The sequence below is a fragment of the Thamnophis elegans genome, chromosome 11, assembly GCF_009769535.1.
Source record: "Thamnophis elegans isolate rThaEle1 chromosome 11, rThaEle1.pri, whole genome shotgun sequence".
Lineage (NCBI taxonomy): Eukaryota > Metazoa > Chordata > Lepidosauria > Squamata > Colubridae > Thamnophis > Thamnophis elegans.
The window spans coordinates 30,805,791-30,827,035 of NC_045551.1; the positions used below are offsets into that span (position 1 = coordinate 30,805,791).

General features: G+C 36.3%; 1 protein-coding gene across 2 annotated transcripts in view; it reads left to right on the forward strand.

Annotated features, from left to right (window-relative positions):
- SLC9A7 (solute carrier family 9 member A7) overlaps positions 1-21,245 on the forward strand; it is a 68,433-nt gene that overhangs the window by 22,133 nt on the left and 25,055 nt on the right. For both annotated transcript variants that reach the window (XM_032226373.1, XM_032226372.1), the window contains exons 2-10: positions 9,371-9,570; positions 10,347-10,424; positions 12,330-12,406; positions 13,244-13,356; positions 13,857-13,962; positions 14,500-14,641; positions 15,531-15,636; positions 17,269-17,357; positions 18,524-18,637. In XM_032226373.1, coding sequence (XP_032082264.1) covers positions 9,371-9,570; positions 10,347-10,424; positions 12,330-12,406; positions 13,244-13,356; positions 13,857-13,962; positions 14,500-14,641; positions 15,531-15,636; positions 17,269-17,357; positions 18,524-18,637 — 1,025 coding nt within the window. The remainder of the gene's footprint in view (positions 1-9,370; positions 9,571-10,346; positions 10,425-12,329; positions 12,407-13,243; positions 13,357-13,856; positions 13,963-14,499; positions 14,642-15,530; positions 15,637-17,268; positions 17,358-18,523; positions 18,638-21,245) is intronic.

Consider the following 21,245-nt stretch of genomic DNA (forward strand, 5'->3'; position numbering starts at 1 on the left):
TCAGGATAGGTGGGACAAATTTGATAAATGTACCTGAGAAAATTAGTAAGATCTTTTTTTGAAGGGATGGGGAGAAAGTTCCCATTGTTTTTTAAGATTAATATTGAGGATTTGGACAATTCTCTAAGTTCGAAAAGGTGTGCAACCCGAGGCTTAGAGAATCCTGCCCCCATTACTCATGAGTCTGGGAGGATGCTCCGTCTGCGACGGCCGGTCCTGGTATGCAAGAGGCGTTCCTTCGCCGGTGAGCAAGAGGACTCCAAATTGGGACGAATGCAGCGACGTGCTTGATCAGCAAGATCACGTCGGGGGTCACCAGTTGCGGCTTTTACACGCTTCTGATGGGCCGCTCATGCTTGTAGCCGAATGAGAAGAAAAAACACCGGACAAATCCTTCTTGTGATAAGCTTTGGCCCTGAGCAAATGCCCGGGAGGCTTTTTTATTAGTCCCAAACAAAGAAAAGGTGTATACAATATTACATCAACAGGCACATGACTAAATACTCCAGTGATAATAATGCAGCGTGGCAAAAAGCTTCATCTCTGGGCAAAAGAGGGGGTGAGTGAAGAGGGGGGCTGCTTCTTCCCTGGGCAGGAGAAGTGAGATAAGGAATAGGGAGGGGGGAGTGGAGGAAAGTGAGCAGCTCGCATTCCTGCCTTTGAAATGCTAACTGCTAGATAGATGCTGGTACAGAAAGGCACACTAATTAATAGGAAGACTTACGTATTGCTAACAAGAATGTTTTTGTTAGCATCCATCTCTGGGCCTGTGTTTTCCAGACAGCCTTAGCCGTCCTATACACAGAAGTGGTAATGGATCTCAACAAACATTAATTTGGGGAAGGAGATTCAGATATTCTTCAGCTTACAACAGTTCATTTAATGACCATTCGAAATTACATCATCACTGAAAAAAGTGACTTATGACCATTTTTCACACTTGGAACTATTGCAGCATCCCTTTGGTCATGTGATTTACATTTGGATGCTTGACCACTGACTCACATTCATGACAGTTGCAGTGTCCCAGGATTACGTAATCATCTTTTGCAAACTTCTGACAAGCAAAGCCAAGATTCACTAAACAACCATGTTACTAACTTAACAACTGCAATGATGTACTTAACAATTGTGGCAAGAAAGGTTGTACAATGGGGCAAAACTCAACAGCTGTATCGCTTATCAACTGGGGCTCAATTGTGATGGTAAGTCAAGAACTACCTATCTTTCTGGATCACTTTATAGAATTAGATGTTGGTGGCAACAGGTTTTAGCCACAAATAAAAAAAATGTATTGACTAAAATATTCTATACATTATTCTGCATTTGAGTCATAAAGAAATGCTTGAAGTTTTCTTCAGATAAAGTTCTGTTAACCTAACAACTTAAATGAACTTATTCCTTATAATGGGGAACAAAGATGAGTTGATTTATTAATATTTCCAACTCAGGGCTAACTTGCCCAATTCTAAAAAAATATATCAGCATATTAGGGTTTTTCATTCTCTGAGGATTTAGAGGTCTGTTACCAAATATAAAGACAAGCCAAAGGAAAGTAGTATAAATAATATTAACTAAATTCTAAAGTGCTTTGATTCAGATTGGATTTATCTTGTTCTGTGGCTTTTTTCTCCACTATAAAATTGAGCTTTGTAAAATAGCTACCGTTTCCCTGAAAATAAGATCTCCCCAGATAATAAGCCCAATTGGGCCTTTGAGCACAAAAATAAGCCTCTCCCCCCAAAAATAAGCCCTCCCTGAAAATATTGCAACACAGCAGCAGCCATAAGGTGACCACGCTTGCTGCCTCCTGCACCTCAAAAATAATAAGACCTCACCAAAAATAAAGCCAAGCCCTTATTTCGGAGGTCAAAAGAAAATAAGACCCTGTCTTATTTTTGGAGAAACATGGTATTACATTTCTAAAAATAAATAAATGGATGTGCTATTTATTCACTTTGTGCAATTAAAATGCATGCTTTTGAAGAAAGAGAAAACCTAACAATTCTTTCATCTTTCTTAGTTGCTGTTTGAGTTAGAAGAATGCCTTCAAGAGAATAAGATTCCTCTTAAGGTTTATTTGTTTGTTCCATCTTTAATAAAGACAGGTATCATTTAAATGTTTGAAATGTGAGACATCAGATTTAATCTCCGGGCTAACAGAAGGGCTCCTGTTTGATATTGGATGAATCATTGATGGATTGCCTAACCCATCTCAGAGGAAGGTTGCTGAAGAGATGAATGCTGATAGGGAACAAAATGAGTTGTTCCAAGCCTTAGAGGAAACCAGGAGTAAAGTTCAAATTGCAGCTGACACTGTGGACAGCAAATTCCGAGTTTCATTACTTTTTAAAAATAAAATGCTAAGATTGCATCCAGCTTTGGTAACGAATCCTACTCTTGGAAATATGAAATAGATCTAAATCTGATCTTTTTATAAATGCAAAAATGTTTGCATTGTGATGTATCAATTTTATTGTTATCAATATTGTGATAAATTTGACAATGATAAATTACACATATAGGTATAAAATAATTTAATTAGGCTTCAGGTTTTGTACTCTGATCTATGCCAGCTACAAGTAGTTCACAATTTACAACTGGTTAACAATGGTTCAAAATTATAACAAACTTTGAAAAAGTGACTTACAACCTGTACAGTCAGTTATGAGCATCGCTCCACCCCCATGGTCATATGAACACAGTTCCACCCATGGCAACCAGCTCCCATTTACAAGTGATTGCATTGTTTTATGGTCACATGGTCACAATTTGCATCTTTTTTTTGTTGATTTTTGACCAAAAAAACCCCATGGGAAAGCTGAATACACTTAAGAATCATGTGATTCCCTTAACTACCACTGTAAAAATTATTGTAAAACCAGCTTTGACTTATGATCACACAATGGAAATTTTGGTCCCAATTTTGATCATAAGGACTATCTGGACCTTAGATTTTTCCTGAAAAGGGATTAGAGATCAATTGCATTTAGTCAGCATGTAATTGGCTGCTTTTGTACAATGTAAAACAAAACTAACCATTTTATGACTAATGCAACGTGGGAATGCAGCTACTTATGCAGCTTTCTTGGCAAGACTTTTGAAAGTAGTTGCCATTGCCTTTTTCCTAGTGTTGAGAGAGAGGAACTTGTGCCTAAGGCAGAACTAGAACTCAAAACTACCTGGTTCCTATTTCAGGGCCTTTAACAATGACTACAAACTGGTTCTCCAAAAAAGTACAGGCATGGTGCTTACTTTTTTGAACAATGTTTATTTGCATTTTTCTTTAGAAAGCCATTGGTAATTGAATCTGACAATAAATATATGTGATTTGGGTGTTTGTTGATGTTCCAATATATACTTGAAGTCCCTGTTATCTGCCAAACTCTCATCATAATGCTGGGCATCTACAAAATATATCAGTGATATTATTGAAAGAATGAGGGTTTCTTGAACTTGTGATCATACTCTTTTGCCCTGAAACATTTTATGTTGTACCTTAGGAACACTCAGGGTCTTGAGCCCTTCTCATTAATCAATTTACATCCCAATTAAAATGTTCAAGGAAGCCTAGATAATCGATCTGGACATGCATTAGGTTTTGTTCCTGCCTAGGCACAACAATACCACCAAAATAATAATTATTTTCTAGTTTTGGAATGATCTCAGGTCTGACCTGAAGTTTATTTTTAGGCATTTGAGAAAAAAAATTACCATGTTTAAAAAACTAGAAAAGCAATATTTATTGCATTCACGGATTGTAAATACTTCAAAAAAAATGAGGCATTCCAGTGGAAATGTGTGTAGTCATTAGGGAAATTATAACTTTAGTATGTTGAAGAAACATAGTTTCTCCTTGACTAGAGATAAATGGTCCTGTTCTATAACAGGTTTATTTCAAAACAGTTATTAAACCAGTCAAATCTCCTTTAATAGTTCTGACCACACACACTAAAGGGAAAAAAACAATTTGGGAAATATGGAACAAGGTTATATTATATCACTGGCTCTTTCTCATATGGTTAGAAAAGCATCAATAATGTTTGGAGGTTATGATGTGTGTTGCCAGGCCTTTGTAGCAAGTGCTTTGTTTTTTCAGCTGTAGGGTCTTTTCCAGCAAATTTGCTTTGAATAGATATGAAAGGGAGATGAATGGACCGCTTTAAGTATTCCCACTACACAAGTTAATTAGTTTAACCCTGTGCATTAGTGAGTCCATTTTAACTGAAATTTAAACGGGTTGAGTCAATGGATCCTTTTTTATTGACATCATCTTTACACTTACCTCTGTTGATTTAATTAGGCATCTTATGGAAAGTTTTTCACTTTGGTAGAAAAGGAAAGTGGGTTTAAGAGCATGATATACAGTATTGTAAAGATGTGAAAGTGAAACTTAAAGGTGGTAACAAACTTAAAGGTGGTAACAAACATCAACCTCTGCAAGTGGGAGGAGGTGGGAGTGATGGTATTATGACATCACACAATGCCATGGATTATTTAATATGTGCAAATTACAGAATTTACATCATTTGTATGGTGATGACATCACAATGGCTTGCACCAGGCACCTGTTAGATAAGCAGTGCATAAATTCCCTGGCTTAGGTCTTTCAGAATTTTGTCCTTGTGACTAATGTCTTAAAATACCAGAAAGAAAGAAAAACAATTTTAAAGCCATTCAGCCATGAAATTCAGAGGGCTGGTCACTGTATTCTTCCTCATCGGGTTGTTGCAACAATAACTTACAAACTACAAAGATGAATCATTGTGTGTCACTTTCAGCCTCCAGAAGAAAGACAGGGTAAAAATACAACAAGATAAATAAATGCTGCTCTTTTTCTCTACTTCTTTTACTTCGATCATTAGTTTTATAAGATGGTTATTTAATAAAGCTTGTAGAAATACATTTCCTGTTTTCCTTTGGAAAAAATCCTAATAGTTCACGGTTTTTTATGTTGTTCCTTTTTAGATATGCTTTTAAAAAAATGTTTTTTTACAATGAAACAAGGTTCTCATTGATTGGTTTCTGTTTACTTTGGTGCAAACAGGGATATCAAGCAACTGGAAAGATTAATTCCCTTCTGTGAATTGCATCATCCTGTTGTCCTTGTCATCTACTTTTCCTACCTCCCTCTGCTTCCCAAATTGAAGACCAAATACAAACAGAAAGACCGGTTGAACAGGAGAGGCCACAAATTTGAACAAACCTGCCAGAGTATGTGTAGAAGCCAATCTCTTCTGTCAGTTCAGCAGAAAAAAGCCTCAGGTGCTGCTGAGATAACAAATGTTATCTTTTCAAGCACTGGTTGGGTTTGGAAGCAAAAGGATACTCCTTCTCTTCAGCTGTTCATTTCTGAAAGTGAAAGGGGCTGCAGAGACATGCTGAGCTAATACTGCCATCCTGATAAAGCCCCTGTGCCACCAGAGGGCTGCTATTTGAGCAGAGTAAAGGCTGCCCTCACTCTATATATAGGGTTTCCCAGTAGGAGCTTGATTGGCTAAGACACCTTTGTTCTTTATTATGTAATCACACTTCTGCTAAAACACCTATGAAGACAGGCTTTGAAAAGTTAACTAACCAAGAAACCTAGCCCACATGTTGGAAGTGTGCAATTAAAGTGGCCTCTTACAGTTGCCTTAAGAATGCTTGCCAATATGACAAAATGAGGTCAAACTAGGTAGAGTTCCATTATTCCACAGGGCTTTATCTGTTCAATCAGCAAGTCCCTAAAGAAGATCAGAAGTGAACTTCTGTACAGATTCTAACTTTCATTCTCCCACGCTTCAGTCATTCATAACCACAGCCTTAAGCATTAGCACCATTTTTCTCCTGCTGCTCAAATTCTTAGCTTCAGCATGCCAGCAATAATTACAGAAAAATTCTAGGTTCAAAATATCCATCTGTGGCTCAGGTTTTTGTTTTTTTCAGAATTAAGTATTTTGGCTTAGATGCTACTATTCTTCTGCTTTTATTTGCTTCTTCTGCAGGTGCTTTTTTGTGATCAAGTTTTAAAAGCAACTATTCAGAAAGTATTCTCAACGCTCTTGTACCCAATATAAATATATCCAAGTCAAAATGTAGACCTATGATAAGCCCTTCCTGTGTAGGGCTTTGGCAGAATGTTTAACATGACTTAATGTCTCAAATAACAAAACCAAATACATTTGAACTTAGATTAAGGACTCTTTAAGTGAGCAAACTGGTTATTTAATCCTGTCTTACAATACTTCTTTAAAACTAAACAGCGGAATTCATTTTGAAGCTGGCTACTTGTCAAATCAACCTGCTAGTTGCTGGAATCGCTGCAGAAACCAAGGTGCTAAACAAAATGTATTCTTTTCAGTTTCCAAATTGATGCTTAATTACTCAGTGTGTTTTGGGTTTTGTCCAGTGAATTGCTCAAGCATAAATCGGATAAAGATAGGACATTTTAAGGATCAAATGCTTACATTTTATGTTTTCTTTTAGAACTTCTGAATGGTTTGGTGGTTATCAGAAACTGCAATATACTGAATCAAAAAAGAGGGTATGAATCCCTCTTAATGTTTTAGAAAAATGTTTTAGAAAAAAATCTAGTATGTTTATGGACATGAGTTTATTTATAAATAGAACTTCCTCATTTTCCAAATAGGAATTAAAATGTCAACATATGGCAGCGCCGCAGTTCTAAAATGATGCCCCACTGAACCTATTAAGCTTGCTTTGCACAATGCTGTGATTCACAGGTCTGCGACTAAAAAGCTGTTTGATTATTTTCATCTAATTTCCATGTATTTTGGTGTGCTGAAAACAAATAAAATATTGAAAAAACTCCTAGACGTCATGATTTGCCACAACATGCAAAATTGTCTTCAAATTTATCATTTTTTTTAATTTTTGGTATTTTTTTATATTATGGATTTTTAACCAAATTTAAAGTCCAAATTACTATTAATTAATTCATATATGTACATTTAAGATATAAAATGCCAAAAAAACCTTTAAAGGGTTTGTCCGAGTTATGTAAAAAAAATACCACTGTAAATCTGATGGTCAGCAATATATACATAAGCTGAGCAAGTTTTAAGTCTGTGCTTCTAATGGTAGAAGGGGTTAATCTTTCCTGAAGAATCCAGTGGGAGGGAGAAACAGGGCAGATAGCAGCATTTCCGGTCAGTGCAGGGGACGTGGCCAGCACTGTGATGTCTCGTGTACAGACACAGAGCTGCTCTCTCCTGCATGCCACACTTGTGCAGGAATCATCATCAGGTTCTTGGTTCTAGGCTGTTCACACTTTTTCATTGCAATTCATGTTAGCTCATCATTCTTCAACCGTTATGTTATGGCTCTGCGAAAGTATATTAATTCATCTGTGGTGAATATACAGTGTTGAAGAAACAGCAGAATATTACAGACTTTGTGAAAAAAGTATACTTGGCATACTTTGGACTAAAAATTGGAGATCAAGATAAAGTTTGGGCACCTCATAAAGTGTGCAAACGGTGTGTTGAGGACCTCTGAAACTGGTTCAAGGGTAAGAAAAAAATCTTTCCGTTATGGGATTCCTATGGTATGGAGAGAGCAAAAGAACCATAGTGATGACTGTTACTTTTGTTCATGCGATGTGAAAGGGTTTAATTCCAATTGGAAGCATTCCATTTCATACCCCAATCTTCACTCAGCAATTCGTCCCATCCCCCATAGCACAGATATACTAGTACCCAAGCCCCCTGCTACCTTGGAAGAGATACCTAACTCTGATGAAGGTGAAGTCATACCTGAACCAGATGACTAATCAAGTTCTGACTTTGAAGATGATACAAGACCAAAATTGTTTTCTCATGAGGAGATGAATGATTTGGTAAGAGACTTGAATCTTCCCAAAGATGCCACTGAGTTACTCGGATCAAGGCTGAAAAGAAGGAATTTATTGTTGCCAGGAGTGTCATCTTCATGGTTCAGACATCGTGAAAAGGAGTTCGTTCCTTACTTCGCCCAGGTAGACAAGTTCGTTTATTGCATCAATGTCGAAGGTCTGATGGGTCAATTTAAAATCCAATATGATTCGGAGCAATGGCGTCTTTTTATAGATTCTTCAAAAAGAAGCCTCAAAGCAGTTTTACTCCACAAAGGTTTTTATGCTTCCATACCTGTATGTCATTCTGTACACTTGAAGGAAACCTACAAGAACTTGGAATTGGTTCTTCGTAAACTTAAATATGAAGACCATGGTTGACAAGTGTGTGGGGACTTGAAGGTCTTGTGCATGCTGCTCGGGCAACAAGCTGGATATACCAAATACCCTTGTTTTCTGTGTCTATGGGATAGTCGAGACCAACAAAATCACTGGAACAAGAAGAGTTGGCAGGCAAGGGTACTAACTAATAAAGTTCTTCTACCACCTCTCCACATAAAATTGGGATTGATGAATGAATTCGTAAAATCACTTCCAAGAGATGGAGAATGCTTCAAATACTTGGTCACCAAGTTTCCATGCCTGTCAGAGGCAAAATTGAAGGAAGGTGTGTTCGTCGGACCAGACATTAGAAGGCTTATAGTTGATCAAGAATTTGTCAATACCATGACGATCCTCAAAAAGAAGGGTGGATTGCATTTAAAGAAATCGTACATAAATTTTTAGGCAATAACAAAGATCCTCACTACAAAAAGAGTGTCGGAAGAATGCTGAAAGCATTTCAAGCTTTAGGTTGCCTGATGAGTTTGAAAGTGCATTTCCTCCAGTCCCACCTTAACTACTTTCCTGAAACTTTTGGGAGCTGTGAGTGAGGAACAAGGTGAACGATTCCACAAGACAATAAAGAGATGGAAAGGAGATACCAGGGAAAAGGGAGCATTACAATGATGGCAGACTACTGTTGGATGCTTCAAAGAGACATTCCAGATGCTACTCATAAGCGTAAATGCACCAAGAGGAACCTCACAAGGAAGAAGAATTGAGTTTAGTGTGTGTAGGTGAGCTCATTTCAGTTCAAAAAAGGATTTTCGTGAAAATATTGTAATAAAACTTTAATTTTATAAGCCTATTTCCATTTATTTTGAGGTATTGCCTTATTTAAGATAGTTACCTAAATTGTCAGGAAACGTGATGTCCTATGACAAAATGGAGGTCATTTTCGGATTCAGCACACCAAAAAACATAAAGATTACATGGAATAACCAAAACAGCTCTTGAAAAAAAGTTTTTTTGCAGACCTGTATTATGGTTGTACTTACAATGATGAGAAAAATATCTGCATACCCATTCTTGTGTAGAACACGAAAATGAATATAAAATGTAATCAGTCAATGACAAATCCTTCTTAATAATAAAACATGTAAAAGCTTATATGGCCCCAGTAGGATGTAACTTGTGGTCCTATTTGTCTTTCAGGGTTGATTGTTGGAGTAATCTTGAGATATGGTATACCTCCTGCCAGTGGTCATGACAAACCTTTCAGCTGTTCTCAGGAAGACAGGGCTTATTCCACTCTGTTGGTCAACATCAGTGGGAAGTTCTTTGAATATACTTTAAAAGGAGAAATAAGCCCTGGAAAAATACACAATGTGGAACAGAATGATATACTGCGAAAAGTGAGAGCTGCCTTTTGTTGACTAAGGTTCCTTTCTTACTGAATGGTACCATTTGACACAAGATTTTTTCAAAGCTGAAAATATGAAATGCTATGTGATCTTTCCTAGTAGTAGGATGCAATTTATAGTGTTGTTCAGATACAGTAACAACCCATCTCTTCTGCATTCTGTGGTCCTTAAGCATGATTATTGATCTTTCTGTAGCAATTTGATAGTTTATTTTCTCTCCTCCTACTACCTAGGGTACTTCCTTCATATAATCTCAAAATCTCAGGGTGTGTGCAACATATATTATTAAATAGTTGTTTCTTCTTTCTCACAAGTCATGATGTGGTTTGCTTCTTCTTTTATTTTTTTTATAAATCAGGAACTAAATGTAAGGGGTAGATTATCCAAAGCCACCTACCCCTATCCATATCCTTATCCCTAATAAGGATATGAATCCAAACTTCTTTTGTTCAGCTGCTGGTTGTATTACTAACTGTGATCTCAGTATCTGAAGAAAAGCCACCATTTTGCTATGTGCAACCTGTAGGTTAAGTGAAACTTTTGTTGGGAAAATTAAATGGTTGCCTGAATCATCTTGCAAAGTGGAACACACACTTATGAATTAGAGCAATGTAAGAACTTCTTGCAATAAAATCTGTTTCCTGAGGCAGATATCAAAGTAATAATTTCAGAAAAATAATTTGAAAAACATGTCACGAGAAACTATCAAAAATATAGCCACATAGACATTTTATTCAGTAACATATTCTCTCTCTTTTTCTTTTAAGGTAACTTTTGACCCAGAAGTATTCTTCAACATCCTTTTGCCTCCCATTATTTTCCATGCTGGCTACAGTTTAAAGAAAGTAAGCTTCATGTACTCTTATTTTCACAATTGGGATTTTTACCTTGTCTTCACATACAATTGACTTTTTCGTATATTATGTTCCAGTTTGAAAGGTTTACTTTTGGAAACTACTGAACTGCTAGAATGGCATGTTCTGGAGGAGAAATTGATCATGCTGGAGTTCACAGGAGTAGTCTGTTCTTTAATTTGTAAATTGTTCATATCCCTGCTATAAATTAGTTACAGTTATCACCTAACTATGTGGCCACACACTTAACTTCCATTGGCTGATGTTCAGACCTCAAAATTTATTGTAATCTCAAATAGTGTTCTTTAGGGTATCAACCAAGATCTTCCAAGTTTTAGAAGGTTGATTGGGTTATATGGAATAAGATGCTCTTGGAATGTTTTCAAGGTACATAACCTGTATAGAAATTTTCATATAATCTTCATGATGTAGGCCATGTCTTATGCTGAAAGTCTTGTAGTTTATTTTCATAAGAATAGTTCCACTTAGAAAATAAGGCAGTCATCATCTAAAAAGCATTCAGAGAGATCTAACATGGCAAATGATAGCCATTTTATTTTTTCCTTGTCTCTTAAAGAAGTAAGATGTGGGTTTATAGTATTCAGTTAAGGTAGCTGCTCAAAAAAAAAACAAATGCAAAAGTCTTTATTGTTTTTTGTGATTATCGTGAGATATTTCATTATAATCAGTGGAAATTAGGGCTTTAAACTCAGCCACAGCTGGATTTCACTTAATATTTTCTTCAGTTTCTCCGTTTACATAAAAGCCTGCTATGCTTTTTTGCAACCTGGTATGTGTGATAGCTGCTGCAGATGTTTTGTGTGCCTGTACATTTGTGATTTTTTTTTAGTCCAGAGATAAAATTAGAATGATCACATATCTGTTGAAACTAGTGGGCTAGATTTCTTGAATATTAAGGTAGGAGACTGGATATCTTTAGCAAGGATGCATTCTATATTCTCACCTATATTACTTGCTTTGTTCTAGTTTTTGTTTCATAATTGGTAAGAAATAAAGGATGAAATTATAATATTGTATTTTGCATACCCCAGAGTATGCAAAATCCTAAACCCATTTAGGATTGTAAACAGCTTGTTGACATGATAGACCAAAGTAGATGAACCCTTATGGCCTGTAAGGTGTTGATAAATATTTCCTCCACCACGGATTCAAACATGACAAAGTCATTTTTAACCATTTCTTGAATAGAGAGAGGATTATGTGTTAGTAACTGGATTGTTTGTAATTAACTTGCAAGCTCCATTTGTGTGAGCGGTGTGTGCGTGTGCTCACCGCTCATGCAAATGGAGCTGTATGCTCATTTGCCCAGCACACATGCAGAGTCAACCCTTCTTCCCCCTCGCCAGTCCGCAAAAGGTTGGGGAACTCTATTCTAGAGGGTTAACTTATGAAGCAAGCACTTCTCCATCAAATAACTTCCTTTTTTGGCATAGCCTGACTCAGCCCTGAATGGACACCCTGAGCTATATAGATCAGTGGTTCTCAACCTGTTAGATTAGATCAGTGGTTCTCAACCTGTGGGTCGGGACCCCTTTGGGGGTCGAACGACCCTTTCACAGGGGTCGCCTAAGACCATCGGGAAACACATATTTTCAAAAAAATACGGAAAACATAAAATAATGTTATGGATGGAGGTCACCACAACATGATGAAATACATTAAAGGGTCACGGCATTAGGAAGGTTGAGACCCACTGTATTAGATAGACCACCGAAATGATTCAGAGATGATTGATGTTCTAACTAAAGCCATTCTGTTCTCTGGCCGGCGTTTCCGCACTCACATTACCAAATGTACTCTCTTTTTTGGAGTTTAGCAAAAATTCTGAAGGACTCCTTTTTGCAACTAATTCACTTTTGTCCCCCCTCCCTACAGAGGCACTTTTTCAGAAATCTTGGATCAATTTTAACTTATGCTTTCTTGGGAACTGCAGTCTCTTGTTTCATTATTGGGTGAGTTTGAGTATTGCAATACTTTTTAGGCCTTGTGGGAGATAATTTTGGAATCAGCTCATTCAGTAAAAGAGCACACAAGACACGATATTTGGCAAAACTAACAGTCAATACAATTTTTTTCTCAATAACAAAGGTAACATTTTGGTTACCTTTTCAAAATAGCTTTAAAGTAGTTTCCTCCCCCTCGCACCCCCCTTTGGTTCCTCTCTTTCTATGTGTGATGTGTATGAGAAGAATCAAGGGCAATGTTGCCCTCTTATTTATTTACATTTAATGAAAAGAGAGGTCATGAATGTAATCTCAGGCCCATCCATTTCATTCATGTAGCCATATATAAATTAAGTTATATACTACAATGGTTAGAATGCAGTATTGCAGGCTACTTCTGCTGACTGCCGGCTGGTTGAAATTTGGCAGATCGAATCTCATCAGGTTCAAGGTTGACTCAGCCTTCCATCCTTCCGAAGTAGGTAAAGTGAGGATCCAGATTGTTGAGGGCAATATGCTGACTTTAAACTATTTAGAGAAAGCAGTAAAAAGCACGTTGAAGTCTAAGTGCTATTGCTATTACTTGGAAAACAAAACAAACATAGTTTTATATTTTTTTAAAAAAAGAATAACAGACTAAATCTAAAATAATGTGGTTTTGTGACCATTTCATTGTTGTTTATATTTCATATTTCTCTACATGGCATTTTATGTGTTATATTATATTTTACTGAATTTCATGTATTTTTAATTCTGTGTAGAACTGGAAAATATCTAAACAAGGCCAGAGAAATAAATGAAAATACTGAAAAAAATAATGTTTCCTTGCATCCTCTTATCCTGCAGGAATCTCATGTATGGTGTGGTAAAACTAATGAAGCTGGTGGGACAGCTTTCTGATAAATTCTACTACACTGATTGCCTTTTATTTGGAGCCATAATATCTGCTACTGATCCAGGTGCAAACTTCAGTTCTTAAAATTAGGTTCATACATGGTTGTAGCATGTTTTCATTTGTGGTTCAATTACCTTATAATTGGCTGGGTTCATACAGTGTGTAAGGCATAAAGCATACTTTACATATGCAGTGGTTTCACAAACATGCTAAGCAAAACAAACAAGCAAAATGTGTTTGGCTTAACATGATGTGTGAATCAAATTTTGTGTCTATATGGTTTTGTATAACTAATAAAGTACAGTTACTTTGTAATAAATTTAATACATACAAAGCAAGTTAAATATTTATTATAATCATAGACCAGCATAATTCATGGAAATATAGAAATTGCAAAAATGCTTATGTCATTTCACTAACACTCAACCTCTCAACATCTTTGATTACATGTCAGTATTGCAACATGAAAACATTTCCCTATATAGTAAATGTAAAGAAAATAAATTCTGTAAGGAATTATATACAATGTTAAATCTTTTACTCTTTTTTGTTTCCTTATTTTAGTCACTGTCCTGGCAATTTTTAATGAACTTCATGCTGATGTTGATTTATATGCACTGCTGTTTGGAGAAAGTGTTCTAAATGATGCTGTTGCTATTGTATTATCTTCGTAAGTAAAATGCTCAGGGGTTTTGCTGTGTTTTGTAATGTCAGTGTGGGGATATCATTGTATTTACCTGGAGAAATTGGGGACATATGCAGAGGTGAAATCTATTTACCTTCGCTACCAGTTCGCAAATGTGAGAGCTCACACATGCCACCTCCGTGCATGTGCAGGACCTTCCGTGCATTCGCAGAGTGTCAAAAACGGACGTGATGATGTCTGGGCAGGTGGGTGGAGCCTGCTACCGAGTGTGCCTGAAAGGTAAGTAGAACAGCAGGGAGTAGGGGGGGAATCCATTGTGCCACACGATTTAGATTAGCTAGAAAGCAGGAAATCGTGCATCATGGCTGATCATCGGAAATATTGGTTTGCCTGAATCAGTAGCATTTTTTTTACTACCGGATTAGGCGAACTGGTCTGAACTGGTAGCATTTCACCCCTGGAGAGATGACTAGGTGAGAATTGCCTGATGTCTAAAACGATAAATGATGTAGGATAGATTTTTGGCTCATTGCTATTTCCCTTTTCCTTCTCTTTTTCCAGTTCTATTGTAGCATATCAACCCACTGGGGAAAATGCCCATGCCTTTGATGCAGCAGCCTTTTTTAAATCTGTGGGCGTCTTTCTTGGAATCTTCAGTGGTTCTTTCATGATGGGAGTAGTGACTGGAATTGTGACAGCTCTTATATCCTTCTGCTAAAAATGCCTTCCAGCTGTTTGCATGTGCAAACCAAGTCCTAGTTTCCCTTTTTGGCACAGGCAACTTGTTTTTCACTTCTTTGCAGCTCTTATCTCTGGAGAATTGTGGTGGGTAGCATATAATCTTCTAAAGCTGCTCTGAATAAGGGAAAAATTTGCACCACAGGAGAGTTGGTTTAGAGACAGGATCTATTGTGGGTCAAGCCTAAGTCAAACTTTTCATTCAGATGAGGCTAAAATGGGAAGATTATATGCAAGAAAATTTAAGGAGGATGCAGATAGCAAGATACGGAAGGATACAATGAGATGAGAGGGATGAAAGGAATTCAGAATCTGTCCATTGTCCAAGCAAAGATTTAAGGCATGGTGGCTCAGTGGCTAAGATGCTGAGCTTGTCGATCAGAAAGGTCAGCAGTTTGGCACTCCAAATCCCTAGTGCCATGTAACAGAGAGAGCTCCTGTTACTTGTCCCAGCTTCTGCTAACCTAGCAGTTCGAAAGAATGTAAAAATGCAAGTAGAAAAATAGGAACCACCTTTGGTGAGAAGGTAACAGCGTTCTGTGCACCTTCGGCATTTAGTCATGCTGGCCACATGACCACGGAGACGTCTTTGGACAGTGCTGGCTCTTCGGCTTTGAAACAGAGATGAGCACCGCCCCTTAGAGTCGGCAACGACTAGCACTTATGTGTGAGGGAAACCTTTACCTTTACCTTTAAAAACATTTTTCATCTGGCTACATTAGAATGTCATGAGAATCAGCAATTAACTTGCATAGCTGTTCTACAATTCTGCCTCATCACTAATACCTTTGAGACAACTCTCAGTAATTCTTAAATCACATCTAGTCTTTGTATGGCCTTGACAAAATGTTCACGTGACAAAGTTTACCAAACTACACTGCTTTCCCTTGCTGGAGACAGCCCTTTTTTTCCTGATGTCTTGGAGTACATTCTTGTTGGCTGAAGCTTGTGGTTTTACAGGTAAGGCACTTTTATAGAAAAGAAGAATGTAAGTAATGTCATGATGACATAGCAATTCCTATTGTTGGAACACTATCATTGTTCCTGTCATCAGATGTGTATGTTTATTGTTAAGATAAGTAAATTAATTTATTTTTAGCAACTATTCCTGAATGGAGTACATAATTGAATAGACTTCTGCAAACATTTTGAATTCAGTCTGGGCTTTGAATCATGTGCAGGAACAAAATCATAGTACTTGCTCTCAGTATCTAAAGGCAGTGGCATCTTTTCCTAGAACTGTGTGTGGTGGCCTTAAATATGTTTTGAACTGATACTAGATTCACACTGATTTGCCTGGAAGCATCGTTAGAATATTGAATTTGAAAAGATATGCAAGCTATAATTTAGTTCCTTGCCCTTATCCCTACATCAAAATAAATGCTAAAAACAACAGTGTATACTTTAATTGAGAATGACTTTTGCACATTTCTTAATATTTTGATGATGTGTATGTTCCTGGACTAAGTTGCCTTTAGTGGTGTTACAGAGTTCAAAATCGGCTTGAATTGTACAAAAAGAGGAACATCCTTGTATATTTTGAATTGGCTACTGTACCATAAGGCAGCTTTTGCTAATCAGATATGCAGACCAACTCCCAGAATTCTAAGCCAGCATGACCATTATTGAAAATCCCGGTAGTTGAAGAGCTTTTATTTATAATATTCAGATTTTCTATTTTGTAGATTTGTCATTGGAAATACATTTTTAAACATTATTATGGAGACTGTGATTTTTTGAAAAGCAAACTCAGAAGTTTCAATCAGAGCCAGAAAAGCTGAAGTTGATTCCTTAGCTCTGTATTTGTTTTCATTTAAGTAAGATTGTTAACATTTTTAATAGACTGAATTTTATATAAATACAGAATTATTTATATTGAACTATTGTAGACAACATATGATCTATGTTGTATTATTTTTGGTTCTAGTAGGCTATTTACAATTTTCTTTATTAGCAGGAAATAAATCTTTTAAAATGTTGAAGCATTGTATGAACTGAAATGTAGTACATTCTAAGCACTAAGTTTCAAATATCACTGAATTGCTGAAACATAAAAGCGTCTAGTTGTAATTTTGTCCTTTGTACCTAGATGGTTGTAGACAAAATGCTTGTATTATATATATATATATATATATATATATATATATATATATATATATATATATATATATATATATATATATATATATATATATATATATTGATTTCTCAATGTCAGAATGAGCCTAGTATTTTATTTCAATCTCACCAATGGTTTGAAGAATCGGGAGTTGTCAAGATTCTCTCTACAAATATGGAATATATATAATAATGGGCATCTGAGAAGATGCTGTATGGCAGGCTCTACAGCAGTTTTCTTCTAGGAATACAGAACTAGTATCTAGGACCTATGATAATATCTTCAAGTAAGATTAAGCTCTGTAGCTTTTCATGGGGATACATGCCTTAGAAAAGGTTAACCTACCAGGTCCTCATAGGCAGATATTTAATACTTTAGGAATGAAAGAAAACATATTTAAAATCTTAATGAGCATAAAAAAGAGACAATCTACAGTTTTTTAATGTTTCTTTTTATTGCTGTTTTCTTGACAGGGGTAGTATCTGTTCTTTTCTGTGGTATAACACAAGCTCATTACACATACAATAATCTATCTGTTGAATCAAGAAGCCGAACCAAGCAGGTGAGGAAAAAAAAATCTTGGCTTTGCTGTGTAAATAGGCATGATTTGTATTGTTCCTATGCATTTATTGTGTCAGGTGGTTCTTACTTGATAAGAACAGAAAACGCTCTTTGCAATTAATAAAAATTGATGAACTGAAATATGTGATTGGGAAAACAATCAAGTGCAGTCTTCTTTGAATTGTAACCCAGACCTCAGGGGATCCCGAGTTGTACATTGAACTGTACTCTGTCATGTTCCCCAAAACATTGTTAGGCTTACAGAACTATGGGGCTGGGACAAAGATTCTTGACTATTCTTCTATACTTTTCCCTGTGTGTGACTTATGTATTCCCATCTTTGATACATGATTCTGCTAGGATACCTTTCATGAATTATGGCAGGATTGGGACCTTCTTTTATTCAGTGGTTTCAGTTGTGCTGAGACATTTAAGGACTAAAGCAGTGACAACATGATCTGTTCTTCCTATATGACTAAATGATTGTGAGGCAAGGTCCAAACACTGGTATCTATAGATATGGTGATATACTTCAACATTCAGCTAATGGAATACTAGGCACCTCTTATGCTACTCATTGTAGTATATGAGATGATACATAAAAGACATTTGATTCGTAATTAGCTTTAGTGATTTAGTTTTTAGGGGGGTTAGTGTTATAGCTCTGAACAGGAATCTTAGGTGCTTCACATATTGCTGAATAATTATTCATAAGATAATTATCATAAAACAGGAATTCCTTTCTGATCTTGCTGGATTACAACTCTCATCATCAGCTGTGCTGCTCAGATTGCTTTAGATGTGCACAGCTGATGATGAGAGTTGTAGTCTAGCAAGATCAGAAAGGAATTCCTGTTTTATGATAATTATCTTTGCTATTCTGGAGGACAATTCAAATTAAGTATTTATTAGGAAAAGCTGCACATATGAATTTGGGAATTACCTTCTTGACATTATACTATCTCAGGTGTATAATTTCAGATGCATAGTATAAAATGATGAAAACAATTGTAACAAACTGACATTATTTTCCCATTATTTTCTATCATTACATATAAGTTTATTTTACTTAGCATGAGCTTTAGACAAGAAAACATAGATATTTATATAAAGTGTCAGGTATATTGAATGCATCTGGCAAACTAATCTTTTCACATTTACCCTCAGCTCTTTGAAGTTCTGCATTTCCTGGCTGAGAATTTCATATTTTCTTATATGGGCTTAGCTTTGTTTACTTTCCAGAAACATGTTTTCAGCCCTGTTTTCATAATTGGAGCTTTTGTATCCTTTCTTCATGTTTCAAATGTATGTTTCAAAGGTTTTGGAAGTTTTCTCTGTTTTTATGGCGTTGAAATAAGATATTTTTAAAAGTGCAATCCCATAGATGTCTACTTAGAAATAAGTCCTACAGAATTCATAGGATTAGCTCCTAACTACATGTGTTTAGGGTTTCAGCTGTATTTTATAGCAGGTTGGAAAACAGACTACAGTAGCTTTTGCTGCAGCCTCTTTTATAAAACCATGGCTTTTGAATGTTATGTTGCTGTAATACAAACAAGAGGATGGAGCTTCTTAAACTATAATCTATTAGATATTATATCTGAAGATTAAATATTAGAAAAAAATGTTATCTCTGTCTTTGAGTCAGAGTATTGTGTTGGATAAATCTGTGTACTTGCATGATCTTTGAAACCTGCATATTTATTAAGGCAAGTATGAGATTTGAGAAACCTTCAGAAGAAGGTAGACAACGTGTGTTAAAGTCAGATGACAAAAAGTCAAATTCTGGTATCTTCTGACATTCTCAAGAGTCTGAGACTAAAACTGAAGGAGAAGTAGTTTGGCGATAAGAAAAAAAAAATTCATGGAAATATAATTTTGAAAAATATAATTACATTAGAATTACTTTAGTTTCATATTTCTGAGAAAGATGAAAAAGAAGAACATGGTACTTGCTGAAAACTAGAAAATGGAGACTTATACTTTCAGATGAAAACTGAGGGATGAGGAACTTTATTGTTCCTAAATATATCATGCAGGGTGGGGCACCCAAACTTAATCTTGCCTTCAGGATGAAGTTTAAAAAATGATTTTATTATCATACCTTTGCTGATTCTGTTACACTTCTGAGGTTGTGTAGTCAGCCCTAGAGAGAAATTTACTCTAAACCAGAATCTACTTTTTCATCCCTCTCAATCATTTTCATATAGTAACGGCAATATCTTAAGTTGTACTGATTATTGTAAATATTTATGATGCAGTTTCAGAGAACTGATACTAAAAGGTTTCTCTTCCTCTTCTTTTTGCTGTCATGTACTTGATTTCTCCATGGAGATCATTAACAGTGTCAGGTTTGGTTGTTATTCAGATGAGAGATCTGGAGGAAATCTCAAGAATATAGACCAAAGTATGGTTGAAGAAACATCCCCCATGAAAGGAATGGTGAAAAATTTTTGTACAGTTAGTCATTGACTTATGACCATTCAGTAAACATTCAAAATGGCTATGGTGCTGAATGAAGGGATTTGCAACCCGTACCCAAAGTTTTGGCTTCTGAGCTCCCCTACAGTCAAATGATCACAATGTGGGCGCTTGGCTACCATAGGAGCACCACCCACCTGTCTTTCCTCCTTGTTTGACTGGGTGCCTTGGGCCTACTTCCCACCTGACTGGATCCCTATAGGCCTTGGAGCCTGCTTCCGCTTACACTGGGTCTCATACCCTTGGGCGTTCTTTGCAACCCATCATGCTATGCTCCACCTACTTCTTCCAAAGGTCCTCTTTCAGAAAGAGAATCAGCCAATGTCCCACAGCCTTCCTATTTAGAAGTTGCCTCTTGTTGTTTTGGAATTGGCTAAAATTCTCGCATTCCAAGAATTAATTAATAATTACATTTCCTTACCTTCTTACAAAGATTTATTGGCTTGTATAGTTCTCTCCAAAACCTGTAACAGAGATAGAAATTCAAAGTACTACTGGTACTATTTTGCCCTACAGCATTGATGTTTCAGCATGAAAAGATGATTAGGAGAGCCTATTTATTTATGGATTTCATAACTCTGCCTTCGGGTTCAGTTTTATTGGTTAAGCAACAGTAACATTCTTTGGAGCTACTCTTGAATGTCCTTGTGTCTCTGTTTGTATTGAGCTGACCAATGCCCTTTAGGAAGGCTCTTGCAACATTCATATATATGTAGAACTGACAACTCTTTATTTCAAAGAGACCTTGTTCTTCCCTCGTTATCTTAAATCTTCTAAGCCAATTTAGGTTAGTTCTGTGGAGCATCTCTTCCTGTTAACTTTTATATAGACGCTCAGTTTTAAGTGTTCATAAACATTCAGTAAATACTTCTTCTTAAGCACTTGCAAGTGAGCAATGCACATAGGCAAATGAGCACCTAAAAAATCAAGCCACAGTTTTGCAGGTGTATGCAATATGGAGTATATATGCAAGGATTTTCCCATTTGAATTGACTTGGCAAAGAAGTGCAATTTATCTTCTGCTTGCTTTCTCTAAGGATCCGTTATTGGCTTTCATGATATGAGTGGATTCTTAGTGACCAGTGCAGGAGGGAGATTGACTGACTGTTAATCCTATTTTATTTCTCAACAGCAGCCTTATGCAGATAATGAAGAACAAATAGATAGCAAGAGATGTTGGTTCTCTTAGTATTGAAGTAGAGGCTTCCCTTGTTCAAACCTCACAACAGATTTCAATGGAACAGAGGTGTTAGGATGTAAATATTACATGTTTAAGAGTAAGGGTTTGTTCCATGAGAAAAAGATGTTGAAGGATACTTATTCTTAAAATTATTAAATTAAATTATCTGAGTTTTAGTCTTAGTCTTAATAAGATGTTTTACCATACTATTTTATACTTCTGCTATGT